The sequence below is a fragment of the Penicillium longicatenatum genome (assembly GCF_028827895.1).
Source record: "Penicillium longicatenatum strain IBT 33135 chromosome Unknown contig_3_segment0_segment0, whole genome shotgun sequence".
NCBI lineage: Eukaryota > Fungi > Ascomycota > Eurotiomycetes > Eurotiales > Aspergillaceae > Penicillium > Penicillium longicatenatum.
The window spans coordinates 3,078,784-3,095,098 of NW_026643121.1; the positions used below are offsets into that span (position 1 = coordinate 3,078,784).

At 47.8% G+C, this 16,315-nt stretch overlaps 7 protein-coding genes across 7 annotated transcripts; 5 read left to right on the forward strand and 2 right to left on the reverse strand.

The window, feature by feature from the left end:
- Positions 1 to 559: 559 nt before the first annotated feature.
- On the forward strand, positions 560 to 2,436 carry N7484_006502 (putative ATP-dependent Clp protease; the record flags this gene model as incomplete). Its single annotated transcript, XM_057116920.1, has 2 exons — positions 560 to 998; positions 1,061 to 2,436. The coding sequence occupies 2 exons, from the start codon at positions 560 to 562 to the stop codon at positions 2,434 to 2,436; spliced, it is 1,815 nt and encodes a 604-aa protein (XP_056972803.1).
- Positions 2,437 to 2,870: 434 nt separating this feature from the next.
- On the reverse strand, positions 2,871 to 6,908 carry N7484_006503 (uncharacterized protein; the record flags this gene model as incomplete). The annotated part of the gene is made up of 5 exons (XM_057116921.1): positions 2,871 to 3,477; positions 3,533 to 3,885; positions 3,946 to 4,794; positions 4,845 to 5,286; positions 5,356 to 6,908. 5 exons carry the CDS (start codon positions 6,906 to 6,908, stop codon positions 2,871 to 2,873), a joined length of 3,804 nt encoding a protein of 1,267 aa, XP_056972804.1.
- A 526-nt stretch (positions 6,909 to 7,434) lies between these two features.
- N7484_006504 (Rab family GTPase) lies at positions 7,435 to 8,359 on the forward strand (the record flags this gene model as incomplete). Its single annotated transcript, XM_057116922.1, has 5 exons — positions 7,435 to 7,455; positions 7,508 to 7,520; positions 7,630 to 8,019; positions 8,090 to 8,170; positions 8,232 to 8,359. 5 exons carry the CDS (start codon positions 7,435 to 7,437, stop codon positions 8,357 to 8,359), a joined length of 633 nt encoding a protein of 210 aa, XP_056972805.1.
- Positions 8,360 to 9,171: 812 nt separating this feature from the next.
- N7484_006505 (ribosome biogenesis protein BRX1) lies at positions 9,172 to 10,333 on the reverse strand (the record flags this gene model as incomplete). The annotated part of the gene is made up of 2 exons (XM_057116923.1): positions 9,172 to 10,018; positions 10,089 to 10,333. The coding sequence occupies 2 exons, from the start codon at positions 10,331 to 10,333 to the stop codon at positions 9,172 to 9,174; spliced, it is 1,092 nt and encodes a 363-aa protein (XP_056972806.1).
- A 2,482-nt stretch (positions 10,334 to 12,815) lies between these two features.
- N7484_006506 (uncharacterized protein) lies at positions 12,816 to 13,848 on the forward strand (the record flags this gene model as incomplete). Its single annotated transcript, XM_057116924.1, has 2 exons — positions 12,816 to 12,902; positions 12,973 to 13,848. 2 exons carry the CDS (start codon positions 12,816 to 12,818, stop codon positions 13,846 to 13,848), a joined length of 963 nt encoding a protein of 320 aa, XP_056972807.1.
- Positions 13,849 to 14,230: 382 nt separating this feature from the next.
- On the forward strand, positions 14,231 to 14,704 carry N7484_006507 (uncharacterized protein; the record flags this gene model as incomplete). The annotated part of the gene is made up of 2 exons (XM_057116925.1): positions 14,231 to 14,497; positions 14,636 to 14,704. 2 exons carry the CDS (start codon positions 14,231 to 14,233, stop codon positions 14,702 to 14,704), a joined length of 336 nt encoding a protein of 111 aa, XP_056972808.1.
- A 479-nt stretch (positions 14,705 to 15,183) lies between these two features.
- N7484_006508 (uncharacterized protein) lies at positions 15,184 to 15,740 on the forward strand (the record flags this gene model as incomplete). Its single annotated transcript, XM_057116926.1, has 3 exons — positions 15,184 to 15,330; positions 15,400 to 15,522; positions 15,576 to 15,740. The coding sequence occupies 3 exons, from the start codon at positions 15,184 to 15,186 to the stop codon at positions 15,738 to 15,740; spliced, it is 435 nt and encodes a 144-aa protein (XP_056972809.1).
- Between the last annotated feature and the right edge of the window lie 575 nt (positions 15,741 to 16,315).

Consider the following 16,315-nt stretch of genomic DNA (forward strand, 5'->3'; position numbering starts at 1 on the left):
GTGACATCACTTTCTGCTTGGCTGCCGAAAACGAGTTACCAAATCGGGGTTGGTGCGGAGAGGGCTCGCGAAGATGACCCAAAAGGTTTAAAGGTGTGCCAGAGCATAATTATAATCCCAAGCCACGATGTACACCGTATCTTACCAAGTAGGCACCTGGGCAGGGCTAATCAAATGGAAGTGCGGTATCTCCTGCGCGACACCCAAAGCTGGCAGGGTCTGCGTCACAATACGAATAGAAAAGTAAATGTTCATATTCTGTATTTGACAGGTCCGATTTCAAAAAATTTCAGAAATACCAGTCAAAGACCCATCTAAATGTGATCTTAAGGAAGCCTCTATCGCCAAGAGACAAGTCATTAAGCGCCAATTGTCGAAGCTTGATTTCCCGATCTTCCGAACATGGTCCGATTCAAAGCGGATGACTAAGCCGATAAGATCACCTGCGGGGAAGCTCCCCAATTGGTTATCTGACCCAACACTTGCTGTCTCACTACAAGCAAATTTGATTCTTGTTCTTTTCTACTCTCAGCTCTACGGAACCCGGAGTACCTAGGCGATGCTGTGGCGGCCAATACAACGTCGGCTCCCTCTTGCCCTGACGCATCGTGGGCTTATCCGATATCGGCCAGGGCTGTTAGTCGCCAGCCACGCACGCCGACTATCCAGTGGCTCTAGCAACTTCCCCACGTCCTCCCAGTTCAACCGTTCGGACTTTACGAACCAGCCATATACAGGGAGCTATGAGCCTGGACTTCCGACTTCTGGGCCCCTTGGTTCAACCCCAGCTTTCGGTGCTCCGCGGATTACACCGAAGGTGCTGAAACAGTATCTCGATCAGTATGTGGTGGGGCAGGATCGCGCAAAGAAGGTGTTGAGTGTAGCGGTCTATAATCACTACCAGCGAGTACAAGAATTAGCACGGCGAGAGGAGGAAGCAGAAGAGCTTTCGGCGAAGCGTCAACGGAAGGAGGCACTTGAAAGCCACCCATTAGAAGGTTTTTTCCTCGTGTTCTATCGCAACGACCAAAGCCCTTTTAACCATTTTTTGATTACATAGATGAGTACCCAGGCCAGCCACGCACAGTTGGTCTTCCATCTACGCCTAAATCGCGCCAAGCTACACCTTTGGACCAGGCTGAGCTTGTTGATACATCCCCGCTCCAATTGGACAAGTCCAATATTTTATTACTAGGCCCTTCAGGTGTCGGTAAGACGCTGATGGCTAAAACGCTGGCCCGTGTCCTGTCAGTGCCGTTTAGTATCTCGGATTGCACTCCTTTCACACAAGCTGGCTACATCGGCGAAGATGCCGAATCTTGCGTACACCGACTACTGGCTGCTGCGAACTATGACGTGGAGCAGGCGGAACGTGGAATTATTGTACTAGATGAGGTCGATAAAATTGCCGCCGCCAAAGTCAGCCATGGGAAAGATGTTGGTGGCGAGGGAGTCCAGCAGGCACTGCTGAAGATCATTGAAGGCACCACGATTCAAGTCCAGGCCAAACCAGAGAAGAATCCTCGCACAAACAGTCCTCCTAACTCATATCCATCCAATAGTCCTTTGGGAAACACTCCCTTCCAACCACACAGCGGCAGCCCCCCAAACAAAGGTGAGGTCTACAATGTGCGCACAGACAATATTCTTTTCATCTTCTCCGGCGCCTTCGTTGGTCTGCACAAATTGGTCATGGATCGAATTTCCCGCAGCTCGATGGGATTTGGACAGCCCGTCCGTTCGCACGATGTATCCGGTCCCTCGGATACCTCTTCCACAGAACCCCTACCCATCCTACCTGGGTCTGAAGAAGAAGAGCTATACAAAAAGCACCTACCTTTCTTCACCTCTGCATCCCCCGCATCATGCAACGAGCCCACCTATTTCAACGCCCTTGACCTTTTAACTCCAGCAGACCTTCAAAGCTACGGCTTCATCCCAGAATTGATTGGCCGAATTCCCGTCACCGCCGCTCTCTCAACACTAACGCAGCCCTTACTTCTGCGCATTCTCACCGAACCCCGGAACTCCTTGCAAGTCCAATACACCACCCTGTTTTCCCTTTCTGGAATCGAGTTGCGTTTCACCACTCCCGCTTTGCACACTATCGCATCAAATGCCTTTAAAATGGGCACTGGTGCCCGTGCATTGCGGACAGAAATGGAGACTATCCTTAGTGACGCAATGTTCGAAGTTCCAGGATCAAGTGTGAAATTCGTTCTTGTCACTGAGGCTGTTGCCAAGCGTGAAGAAAAGCCTGTTTATCTCGCCCGTGGACAGGGTGGGAAATTTCATGCTATGATCTCGGCTGAAGAAAGTGAATGGGAAGAGAAGACAAGACGGGAGAAGAAAGAGAAGAACAAGAAGAATGGTTCGCAGAATGATGGCGAGCACCCGTCAAGTTTCCAGGAATATCGCAAGCGCGCAGTCGGTTAGTTGATACTCTTTGAACATACGTTTCTACTTTCCTATCTCACGCCTCGTTCGGCGGACATGACATGACATACCCGGTGCTTTTTTCATTTGTTTTTTCTCCCTTTCAGTCCCGAATCCTGTGGACATTCTTCATTATGACATGCTCTGACTTTGACAAAATCAATTTTGATTGAGAGCTATAAATTTCATCATATCCAGATTACACATTCCCATGCTTTGTCTTGCTTCATCTAAGCGAAGAGAAGACAGTAAAATATAGATAGTACTCGTTTCGGATTATCAGCATTTGAAAAGAACTTATCGTAGTCTAGCAAGGCAGATGGGATATCGCATTGACAAAGCATTGAGTCGTAGATAAAAACCAAGTCATTATTGATACAATGCAGTGGGTTACAGTTGATCTCCAAAAGAACAAGGTTCACTGGTAGAGACATTCATCGGTAAGGCTGAGGAGAGCCGATGTTGGGATTGGAGTTCTTTAGCTTTCGATATAGCCTGGGATCCCTACTCTCCCTATGAGACCCACGGGGATCTTGCGTTTCCTGAGGGGTTTGAGGGGTCCGGGGAGTTCGGGGCGTAGCAAGAGGATTGGCTTCAAGGACTCGTGGAGAATTGACACTTCGCTGAAGGCCATTTTGAAGCCTGTCATGAAGAATAGTTTCATCAGTGTTGTATGCCTTGCAGAAACCCTTGAAACCGCTCATGACATGAAGATGTCCCCAAGCCGACCAACGACTTAAGAGGGCCTCATTCCTCTGGAAAGAAACGACAGCCATTCTGCGGAAGCGTGTTACGTTCATTTGCATCCATCCGGCAAAGGCCTCGACGAGATGATCTGCATTTCTTTCGTCTTGTGTTAGACCCTTAGGGATGTGTGGGTGTTCGTCGCCGGTGCGCTGACCATATCCTGCAACGGGTAGACACAGGACATTATTGTTGATACGATCAAGTTCCTGGATGGACAGACTGCTTGGTTCGAAAAAGGGAAAGTTGGGATCCACCGAGTTCACCGTCTTGATACAAGTGATGATGCTCAAAATGCTAAGTAGGGCTGTTAGTGGTAAAGATACAAACAAAAGCTCAATTGAGAACGTACTAAGGATCAAAATCCTTGTTTCGAGAGGGATCGTCCAAAATCTTTTCTAATTTTGTCATCACGTCTGGGCAAAGCACGAGTTTGGATGTTCCCGGGCTTAAACAGTGTTTATGGTAAAACCAGCAGATGATCATGGCCGCTCGTTTCATATCAACAAATACATCCTCGGTAAGGAGAATCGCAGTACCGCAAGGGAAAAGACGCTGGATGTGAGAACCTTTGCCGAGGAGTCGATGATCTGGTGAATCCAAAGGTCTCTGGAGGCGGACACTCCAGAAATTGAAATCGTCTTTCCATTGAAAGGACCGAATTTTCGGCCGTAAACTATCGTACTCAAAAAACGATTCATGAAACTATAGGCCAAGTCAGTCACTTCCATTTACCCTTCTGGCGAATTGTTAAGCGCCACATACGATAACCACACCACGCTTGCAATTGGCGTGGAATCTTTCCCAGCTGCTTGGGTCCTTGCTTGTGTAGCAATTAACTTTATGGTGATTAAGCCATAGCTTCATCAGTTCCAATTCCGCGCTAGCATCTCCATCATCCGAAGGGAAATGAAGATAGAACATGTCAGCCATACTGCCATTATGAAGGGTGGCGAGGTTTTTGACCGTTATCTTCAGCGTCACATGGAAAAACGTGAACATTTGAGCGATCCCGGAGGCGGTAGGGTTTGGCGTGTGCTCCTTATTAATGCCCACTACGTTTTGCGATGGAATAGCTGGCACCTGGGCATCCGCAGGGCTAGCACTTGTCGTTGGCCTTTTCTCGACAAAGGGGTCCCCGGGTGTATCCACGGCTTCGTAGATACCCAAGTTCAGTGTTTCATCTAGTATCCGTCTATCTGCTCTGTTCGACTCTGTAACGACCCAGGGACGAGGTTCTGAGTGAGTTTCTGAAGATCCGTGTTGCAGATTCTGATTCATGCTGTTTGTCGATGTGGAATTGACAGATGCGTGGTTCTGCCCAGGTCTGCCATACTTTGTGCCCAGAGTTGAGAAATCCAGCAATGGACCCGTCACAGAAAGACAGATTGCTGCACCACTTGGCAGCGCAACCATTGACTTGTGATGCGTGAGACGACGGTGAAAAGCGGAAGAAGGGGAGTAGGCGATCCAGCTCAAGCCGCGACGGTCGGCTGGGTAATAGATGGCTGCCTTATTTTGCTCAGAGAGAGATTGGCCCATGAAAAATAGTGCTTCGTTCGTGTCTTCGAACCCTTCCATCCAAGAATTGCACCATTTCTGAGGGACAGCTATCTAAGTGGATGTTAGTAAACGTGAAGTTTTAGACAAACAGTATCACTTACATTACGGGCCAGTTCTTCGTATTCGTCCCATGTACATAGGTCTTTAAACCACATTTCAAAATTATCCTTTCCTTTCTCTGGATTCTGCCTTAAAAGATCGTACTTGGCCATGCGGCGATGACCACATAGTCTCACAGGGCCAATGTACTTCTTGTCAACGCCAAAATAAACCTGCACCAAGACCTCATGGTCATCTTCGCTGTAGAAATAGCTACTCCCGACGAACTTCGCACTGTCATCTGGGACTCCCAGTGGCATTTGGGCGATCTGCTCTTTCTCTTCCGCAGATATGGAGGGTTGATTGGAAGGCCTTGGCGCGGCGACTATAGGTGGCGATTGACGTCGATCCGCACCTGAGATAGAATTGCGTCTGGCAATCTCATGGTATGATTGACCAAATGTGGAGGTGCCATTGGTAGATTGTACACTCGGGTGGCGATGACTGGGTGATGTTGGAAGTGTTGTTCTTGATGGCCGTAATTTTTCATTTCTTCTCCATGAATCTAACAACCTGGGGGAACCTTCCTCACATTCGCTTGGCCTCTCACGACCACCTGGTCTATAGTAGTCTCCACCTCTGCGAAAGGAATCTAAAGGCCCTTGACGGAAAGGTGGATCTGGTGACCGTCTGTGGCTGTCTGAATCTAGAAGTCGCCGAGGGTTGGACACACCTGGAGATTCTCTGCGGCTATACACACTTGGTGGTTTCTGGCGACTTGCATCTGATGAGTGCCGACAATTATTCTCTGCGGCTGCGGTTGAGCGCTCTGCAAAGTCAGGCAGTCTTGGAGGATTATCTCGACCCGGAGACCTGTCTCGTGAAGATAGTCTATCCGCCTTTGGCATGCAGGGCGGAGATCGCGCAAGTCGAATAGTGGTGTCCGGAGCCTGGATCCCTGACGGTCTTTCAGACCGGTTCGCTCCTGTAGATTGCAAGGAGCTAGGAAGATTTGAAGGACCCAATGCTGTAACTCCGGCCTCTGACGCATCTGGGGGCAAGGGATTATTCCCAGACATATGGTCTTTTGAAGGACCCAATGCTGTAGATCCGGCCTCTGCCGCGTCTGGGGGCAAGGAATTATTCCCAGAGATATGGTCTTCAGCACCTTTTTTGCTTGTAATCGCGATATGTCCGTAATTATGTCTGCTGGGAAAGTCGGATGGTTTTAAAAGCTCCAATTGACTAATATCAGGCACCATCTCTCGGCCTGAGCGTCGTTCATTGCTTGGACGAAATGGTTGACCAGGCTCAAATAAAGAAGGCCTGGCAGAGGATGATTGAGATCTAGATCCGGGGTCGCTTAATTTCCGAGCGGATTGTTGTTGCTGTGACTTTCGAGCTATTTGATTGTGCGCTGAAGTATTTAGTTGATCGGTGGATTGATTGTCTGCTTGCCGTTGAGGTACTTTTTTCGGGGCGATTCTAACTACTCCCCCAGCTGTCTTGACTGCTTGCACCTGGGGGCGTGTGATTTCCGAGGACTGGGAGTTCCCAGATGCAGGCTTTGTGGGGTCGTTCTGTGATACCGAGCCTGGCGCCGGTGGCTGCCCTGGAGAAACGGTGTCGGCGCTAACAAACAGAGATGAGACGTCAGAAGAGATGGATACGCGGCTTTCTCGCCTGGTTCTGAGGTTCTTAACGAATGGAGGGGTTGAGAGGTTTGGTCGAACAGGCAATGGTATAAAATAGGAATCAAAGTCGGTGTTGAGCGAGGCGTTTTCCTCAATAAGACTTTTCCCAGATGATTCAAATTTGGCCTGTATTCTCTTAAGATCCCTCTCCCATCTCTTCACGTCGAAACGTCGTTCTCTCTCTGCTTCAATGAGAGATTTCTTTCTTGACCAATCCGTCAATGTCTCATCGGAGTCGAACTGATCAGCGGGCTCCCACGTCGCGTTCATCAGGTCATATCCATCCCATTTAACTAGATATTTCGTCACACCCATGAAGCACTTCTCCGCAAGAATAGCTTCTACTTCGAATGCCTCCTCCTCTGGATCTGATCCTGAGTCTGAGCCATCGCCATTATGCGGGGTTGAAGCCTGGGAAGACCTCTCAGACATATTGTCAGGGCTGATCCTCGTCCTGCCGGAGCTAGGTGACATGGGCATGGACTGATCTGATTGGCCCAAATAGGGATTTCAATGACAGTCAGAAAGTAGTCATGAAAAGTAAACACGTGCACAAATGCATAAATTTCTTGCGCTGGGGTGTCTTAGAATCATCAACAGAGCCGGTGTGGAATGTATGAAGATAAGGCCGTTTCCGGGCGTGGATGGATGTTCAGAAACACCTGATACATTCTATTCTGGGAGGATTGGGCATTTAGGGAGCAAGACAAACGTCCACGTCTGGAGGTCCAGTGTCAAAACCATCTATGTAAACATTAACCATTCAGAAGACTTCAAGAACCTTTTTGAAGTTGCCGAGCGGCAAAAACAACACCCACGTGACCTGAACGTTAAGGAGACACTCCACCTAGAGACATCAACTCTCTCCCTATCGGCCTTCACTTACTACATCTTCCCGCTTTTTTTCTCTTCTGTATTTCACACCCCCTTTTCTCCTGTTCCTTCTTTAACCCTCAAAATGGCCAACGACGAATATGATGTAAGTACTTTTGTCCCTCTGTTATTGTTTCTGTCGCTGACCGTGGCCCCAGTTTCTCTTCAAAGGTAACGTCGCCTCGTGCAGCTGCCTACCGAGCAATGCTGCGCAACCTCTCCCACCTCGTGCCCAGCACCGGTCTACCACCACAGGATCTTAACTGACGGGAGTGTATAGTGGTGTTGATTGGAGATTCCGGTGTCGGTAAATCCAACCTGTTGAGTCGATTCACCCGCAACGAGTTCAACTTGGACTCCAAGTCAACGATCGGTGTGGAGTTTGCGACTCGTTCGATCCAGGTGGACTCAAAGACCATTAAGGCACAGATCTGGGATACTGCCGGTCAGGAGCGCTACCGTGCCATCACCTCTGCCTACTACCGAGGCGCTGTCGGTGCCCTCCTCGTTTACGATATCAGCAAGCACCAAACCTACGACAATGTCACTCGGTGGTTGAAGGAGCTTCGCGACCATGCTGACTCCAATATCGTGATTATGCTTGTCGGTAACAAGAGTGATTTGAGGCACCTGCGTGCGGTCCCCACCGAGGAGGCCAAGCAATTTGCCAGTGCGTCCACCGCTGCCTATCTTCAGGCACCTACGATAAGAGAGTTCCGTATAATACTGACCACCTATAGGCGAGAACAACCTTTCTTTCATCGAAACCTCCGCCCTTGATGCCAGCAACGTCGAGCTCGCCTTCCAGAACATCCTCACAGGTACACCCCCACCTCAGCGCCAAATACCCCCCACCTGCATAATTAACCTGCTTCTATCTAGAAATCTACCGCATTGTGTCCAGCAAGGCCCTCGACTCCGGTGAGGGATCCTCGGCCGGGCTCCCTGGTGGCCGCCCCGTGATCGAGGTCACTCAGCAGGACCAAGAGCAGAAGCAGGGCTGCTGCTAAACGATCCGTGAGAACGCTCCCGACCGCAACGACTCTTTTACAATGTGATATTGGATTTGCTTGATCCGTGATGGGGTCTGTAATTTGAAACACGGAGGACGATACACAGGCAGGATCTGGTAGAGAGCACATGGGGAAGATGGGGATCGTAACCCGGACATATCTCCCAATAGTCGGACCTTTGTTTTATTTTCTTTCCTACCCCGTCGCTTGTTTGGTTTTTTTTTTTTTTTTTTTCTGCGTGGTTTCCCCTTACGAAATTGATTTCTTTTCCACCGGACCTACTCTTCTTGAATTCACTTGCTCCGCGATCGGTGGTGCAATGATCTTGGTTGGGCGTCATTGTGGCTTATATGGGTTTGTGCGAAGCCTTTTCCTGCAAAGTCAGTATATTAGTTTATTACTTCTTTGGTTGACGAGTCTACGTAACGATGGAATAAGGCAATTCCTGGTGTGGTGAATTGTTTACTCCAAATGGGCTGCCAGAACACGGGTCCACTTGCAGCTCCACAATATGAGGAATCGTGCGTCTTTGATAAGAATGTGGCGGTCATGGGTTCATACTAGACCATTCTAGCCCAATCCGCAATAAACATGTTTCAACCACGAAGACATCTACGATTTAATTTCATATATGATTTTTAAACCTCTGTAAAACATGCAAGATACTTTTTGAATGAAAATTAACCAGTACAAGACTTTGCCTTGACGCCATAGCAGACCATGATATCGTCGCCATCAAATATACATGTAGTCGAAAAAAACATCTAGAGTGGATCAAATGATTGAACGCTCAAACCTCACCCTGACCCTTATTTGAAAAGCTTTCTGGAATCCAGAGCATGCGGCTTCTGCGACGAGTTGTCGGTAAGACCGAGATCCGTCCGCTTAGCTACGCGATCGGTTTGTACGTCCCGGCGCGCGGTGTAACGACCGGCCTTGCCCATGCGAATCTCACGACGGACCTGGTTGGGGCTGACATACTCCTTATTCTCGTAGATGACGGGGCCACCGAAGCTGCCCTCCAAAATGACAATGGGGGTCAAGACGAATCGAGGACCGATCTCAACCAAGGAAACCTCGGGCATGCCATCTCCACCCTTGGGGATAGGCTTAGCAGTCGGCTCACCGTCCTTCTTGTCAGTACCCTCAGACTCGCGGATCTCGTAGACACGGATCCAGATCTTGCCGTCAACACCAAAGATACCGATGACGCGGTCGACAAAGGGCTTCATTCCCTTGACGCCACGCTTGGGAACACAGAAGACACCACGCAGCATCTCACGAACCAGCGCGCGGTACTCAGTGCCCGCGACGCCCATATCGGGGCCTTGCTCGTCGAATGATCGATCGAAGACTACAACTCCTCTGCCACCCTTAAGGCAGTTGCCCGCGAATCCTGCGCCGAGCTCGGCCATAGTGTGCAAGTTGTTAAGGTGGAACTTGATAGTGGGGCCGTTAGGAGGGCGCGCAAGCCAGAGGTAGAGATCCTGGCCGTTCTTGCGGGCCTCGAGGAAGAAGATCATGTTGCACGAGTGGAGATCGGCAAGCGAGTTGAGCAAAAGGTTGTAACCGGCAGTCTTCTTCTTGGTGTCGAGCTTGGTTTCTTTGTGAGTGTGAGGGAGGAGTGCGCAGAGATCAGTCATCAAGTGTCGGTGACTGCAGGAGCAGCAAAATTGCGCTGGTCAGTCATGATTTTGGTTTATATGAGGTTCAGTCCGATTCTTACCGATGTGTGACACCGCGAGATGTCAGAATGAGAACTCGGGTCTTGGGCATGAAGCCTTGGGCAAGCATCTTCTTGGCTGCGGTGATGCGATCCTCCTCTTGCTGTTCATCTTCCTCTTCACTATCGGTGGTATCGTCGGCATCATTCAAAAGCTCCTGCAATCCAGCCTCCATCTCGTTATCGGAGTCATCCTCAATGGATTGCCGAGCCTTTTTCTTGTTAACTGCCTTATAAACTGCTGCCATGGTGATTGTGACTTGTTGGGTGCAACTGAAATAAATCGAACGCTGAAAGCTTCGGAGAAAAGTTGGTGGCAGAATAATTTTTGTTGCACACCGCCAAATAATTTCTGGGTCACGTGTAGATACATTATCTTGGCGATCTTCATCCTCTCGGTCTTTCTGCCATTTCCACGAGGGGAAAATATGGATGCATTGGCTCCAAATTTCATTTATGTTCTGTATCGTTCAAGTTCTTAAGCGTGAAGCTCTAAAATTTGACCCAGTCCTGAAAACCCTTCCTGCGCCACCTTCATGCCAGCAATTCGATTTGCAAACCCCACCTTCGTAGATAGATCCCATTCTCTATCTTTGCAATTTAATGCATACAACATGCCTGCATTGAATGTGTCTCCAGCTCCAATCGGACTGTTGGTAGTTAGTTCATAGGATGCGTACAAGGTGATTATGCATAGACTTACTCCACCACTTCGAAGTTCGCCGAGGTATAGGCGTCCACATGGATGATTTCGCCTGTTCCAAGCTCAAAGGCGTCGGCTCCATCTTGGCCCCAGGTACAACAAAGCAAGGATCTGTAGTAACAATCCATTAGTTCAACTTATGTGAGCTTCGGATGGTTCAATCGCTAGTCTCACGCATTTTGTGTCTTGCTTGACTGGTGTCGCAAACAATCCTCCGCAGAGGTATATCCAAGGCTCTATGCAACACATTAGCTATTTGCTATTGTAGGCTTCATGAAACTTGACCGACCTGTGCCCATGTCTTCGAGTAAAAGACCACATCAGCTAATCCCGCAAGTTCTTGAAGGCCTTCCCGGCCGGGCTTCTCCAGCTCGACACTGACGCGAGCAGAGGGGAATTGCTTTCGGAGATGTTGAATACAGCCGGAAGTGACTGCAGGTATACGACCCTAAAAGTACGTGAGGAAAAGCTTTACTATCATTATCAAAGATGCGTACCTCAAAATGAAACCAAGTTGCCCGAGGACCCAGTTCAGTAGTGATTCGCATAAACTCTTCGACTGTCATGTCGGGAAGTTCATTGTAGTTTACGATAGTCCTGCTGCCCGTTGATTGACTTTTGATAATGTAGCATGATGCCGGCTCTTGGAATTGCTCTCGATAAATACTATGACGGAGCTGAACACGAGGCTCAAGTGCTGATATAAGTTGTTGCGAGGCTACCGATGATTTGGCTGGTAGGACTGTAACAAGATTCAATGAAAGCTCTTGCCGGGATGTGGCTGTCAATTGCTGCAAGACCTCCAGGCTATTTGGGCAGTTTCCACCTCGCCGATGGGTAATATTTGATGCACGAAGCTTCTCATCTTCTCCCGGATAATGCGAGGTGCTGAAAGTGGATCAATGATGGGTGTTTTTTTTGGCCACTGCACACGTGAAAGGAAGGACAAGACGCACCTGAGAATGGTATCAACATAATATGCACCTATTGCGACTAAAGACATAGGTTTTCCTATGGAGCAATCCAGAAGCACCACAGCTTCTCAGTGAACAATGAAAGTTACCTGAGGTAGAAATTGGTTGGTTCGCTTGAATCTGTCTGATTGGGCAGGTGCGGGGCAGATTAGTCATCGGTATGTTGACCAGTTAGTTAATTAACCTAGTTATTCCAACTTTTTGTCTCAGGTGATACAGTATTGTGTTGCGCTGAGACTGTTAGTATATTATTTATTGTATGGTGCATAAATATATTCTCCAAAGCTTTGGACTTTGCAAAAAAGGAGAAAAAAAAAAAATTAAAATCTCCTGCATTGATAGATTAGTATAGCAGCCAGCCAAACAGCATGATCTATCAAATAGAGTCCATCAAAGCTATGCAGCTTCTGGGAACCGTTATCCAGCTTTCATGTCTTGAGCAATTGCCGTTTGTAGCTTCTCAGCCTGTTTGTACCACTTAAAAGCTTCTTGGCCAGGATTAGCTTCTGATTGTTGCCGTAAATAGGGCACGGAAGGCCACGCGCATCTATGTGCAGCTTGTTTCCACCAAAAGCGTCTGAATTTTACCTCTATAGTGTTGTTTTTATTCAAAAGATATGTTGCACTTTGCAAGCTATCAGGAGTCTACTAATTTATAGCAGAATGGAGGGGGTTAGAGCAGGCAGTCCCTAGCAATGAGAAATTGCCTCTTTGACATGCCACGCACACATGAAGCGTAGCACCGCATCGCCCATTCTTTCGACGGGCTAACAAGCTCTACATATAGCATCGACTTATCAAGGTGGATTTTCAACAAAATCTTTGACTTTCATGGCCAGCCTGCCTGCGCAGGCGTTTCATTGTTCAAATTCATACACTAATGCCGAGAAGTCCATTGAGCTTGTTCTAACCGTGCATCTATTCCCAAGGTTGCTGAATATATAATCGGCTGGTGTTAACCAGTGTGAACATACTCTAAGTTCCATAAGTTCCCTTGCTGGTACTCCTACCTATCCAACCTTAGAACATTTGAAGCCACACTTGGCACACACCATGGTTCAACGAGGTAAGGTGTTGGAAATTGAAGGACCAACACCTAAATTCCTATATGCTATGCTCAAGCAGCTTGACTTGAAGATTGTGAGTAGTTCTATAGAGGACCCCTGGCCACCAGTGGTGTTTGCGATTGAATTTCTCACATGTTGAACAGGTTGACTGGAACCGTGTGGCTGCTGAGCAGGCAATATCTAATGGCCATGCTGCCCGCATGCGATTCTCCCGATTTCGCAACCAAATGGAAGGCACGACCGGAGCCCAGCGGCCTGGCAGAAAGAGAAACTCCAAGAAGACTGGGAATGCCGAAAAGGGGGGAAAGGGAGATTCCAAGGCCCTGGTTTTTGAGATGCAACAATCGGCGAATCCTGCACCTGGGCCAAGTATGGAGACCAGTGGCTCGTTCCAGTACATCAACGCCGTCAAAAGTGAAGAAGGAAACCAGAGAATATCTTTCCCTGACATGGGTGAACTATATCCGTGGTCACAAGGGGTTCCAACCAGTGATACGAATTACATTCCCCAGATGAACCACTTTATGTCGCCTGAAATACAACACGGCATGACTTACCCTGGCATGCCATCGAGTTTTCCCTCGGGCTTTCCCTCAATGCCATCAAATCCACCTTGGTTTTATCCTTCATTTGAAATGATGCAAGATTCCACCATGCAGGAGCTTACAAACAGTCTGCCGAATTTCAATTATAATCAAGTTGCCAACTGGGAGCCTACTGCTTTGAATCAGGCTGGAAACCCACCAGTCAAGATTGAAGACGATGTCGAATTAGTTGAGGTAAAAACTGAATCAAACATTTCGATCAAACTTGGTATGCCGCAGGATGTCGCCATGCAAGAGCTTACAACCAGTTTACCCAATTTCGACTATGCCCCAGTCCCTTCTTGTGAGTCCAATGCTATGAGCCAGTCTGAAACTGGATCAAGTGGACGGGTCATCGAAGAAGATGTCCAGACAGTCCAGGCGAAGACTGAGCCGGATATTCCCATCAAGGTTGAGCCATACCAAATTGAGTGAAATGTTTCATGGGCTATTGTACCTTGTTTCGAAGTGCAACTTGAAGTCATGTATTCGTGTCCTGTGTTGGTTTGGATAGTTGATGAGTAGAATCTAGAATCACTTGCACCTTGTGAATGTGCGACAATAGATGAACCTAGTATTAAATTGGACTGCAATGGAAAATCAATTGAGCAACCATGTATTTTACTTGAGTTGCGATCTATCAACGGGAAAATTGCGTTTTGAAAACTGGAGATTGATACCATGTGATCCATAAAACTGCTTGTTGACTGTACCTAGGTATACAGTCGTAATTTTCAACAATATAAATTCTTTGCTCCCGTCCCTCCAATGGCTCCCTCATCCGCCCACACGGCTTTTTCTTTGACCCATCTCCATCATGTATTTCCTAGCAGCGACTCCAAAAAACCTCCAACGGAAGGCCCGTACCACAATATTTAAAGCCTCTCAGGGACCGGTCTCGGATATGGATTGGCTTGCGGCGTTCCTCGAATGTGTTACGGAGGACGGTAGAAAGGATGTCCTTGTATATACCTATGAGGGTTGCCCCCAACATCTTTTCTTCGCAATGTCTCTTAGTAACTTCATTCAACACTATATTAATATTGGCAAAGCTGCCAGCATCTTGAAAGTCAAGCACGCCACGGTGAATACCGCTTGTCAACGATTGCGTAAGAATTATGCTTCAATAATAACTCAGTAGCGTCAACATGAAGGTAAGATGATCCGAACACAGCCCTATCACATTATGTGTAGCTAAATCCCCCCCCCAAACCCACACAAGCCTGGTTCCAAAGACGGAGATGAGGTGAACGATGAAGAAGATGAAGAGCTATCATCAGTCCAGCAATGATCCTCCGGCCAAGACGATAATCCCGGGGGTGCTCTCGTGATTATTTCCCTCCCCCAATGGTATGTGAAGCTTCTTCAAACTTCTCACTCTCAGGAAAAATCTCTAATACTTTTATTCGATGACGGCCAAGGCTTACTAGGATCTTTGTGCTTCAAGGAGCCCCTTTCGGTCTCGGTTCAAGTAAATATGGTATTTTTACAATAAGACTGAATCGAAAAATACCTCTCTTTACCTAGCATTAACCATAAGGGCTTTCTTAGCATGTGATGGCAAGCTTTCTATAACGAGGCAGTTGCACTAGGCTAGATTGAACGGATTTGCTTGTGATGATGTTCTCAATCGAAATGCTCACTCCTTCATTTCCCTTGACCTGATTTTCTTTCTTCTCATCGCGACTTAATTTCCTTCCTTAGTCTCCCCTTCTCTCTTCTTCACCCAAACAATACTCTCTCCAAATATCACCAGCTTCAACTACTGATATGTCTTCGCCTACGAGAACTCCAGCTAAGAAAGCTACCCGGGCTAAAGCCCCTAGCTCCACTCCCAGGACCCCACGCGATGCGGAGGCAGCTGACAACAAATTGCTTGCAAACGTACTGAAATCATTTGATCCTGAGGCGAAAAAGGTAACTGTTACAAAAGGCTGCATGCTCAAGCTTTGAATAAACTCATCGCTAACACCGAAATGCTTCCAGATCGACTTGAATGAATTCGCGGCCATCATGGGGTACACCAATGTGCGTTCCGCTGGAAATACATTCAACAGGCTGCGCAGGGCCCACGCACTGAAAGTAGAGGCATTCATGACTCGGGCCAAGGTGAGACTTGGTTTTTTTTATCATCGTTATTACGACCTGAAAAGTTACTCTAGGAATCTGCGAAGGTCACCAAGCCTAGCAATGGCAGCAAAACCCGTGGTCACCTTGATTCTGAGGCTGATATCAGTGATAATAACCTCCCATTATCGTCAGATGACGGCGCTCCAGACAACGAACCCTCCAACGAGGACAGTTCCAATGTCCAGGATGAACTGTAGGCTCTACAGTATGCTTCTGCTCGGCGAGTGAGTGAAATTGAAACAAAGATGTCACTTTTCTGACGATGTCTAATTTCCTGCCTTTCCTTTTCTTTATAGGCCATTAAATGGGATTTGCAATTCACATATGGCGATTACGTTGGGCGATTTTCAGTGACATCTCAGGGAGAATGAACAGGGCAAGGGGGCCATGGAGAAGGCGTTATCTTCCATGGCCCAAGCGAGTCACAATGCTGATTTCTTTTAATTCTCACCATTTAGCTGACAAATTGCATGTATGCAATGTCAGAGTCGACACGGGGCTTTGTAAGTAGTTCTTTTGATAGAAACCATTACACTGTCTCCATATTCTCTATCCTGATTGCTAAATAATTGTGCGTGTCTAAATCTCGTCGTGTCAACATGCGGTCAATAATATCCCCTTGCATTCCTTATGGAGCATGAATAGTACTCCAATATTTGTGAAGGGATAAAGCAGGCTCACGGCGTTGGTAAAGCCGAACCACAATGATTTCTGGGGCGAATACACATGGACAATCAGATTGATCGACATGCAATAAATAAGAGTCTGCTCT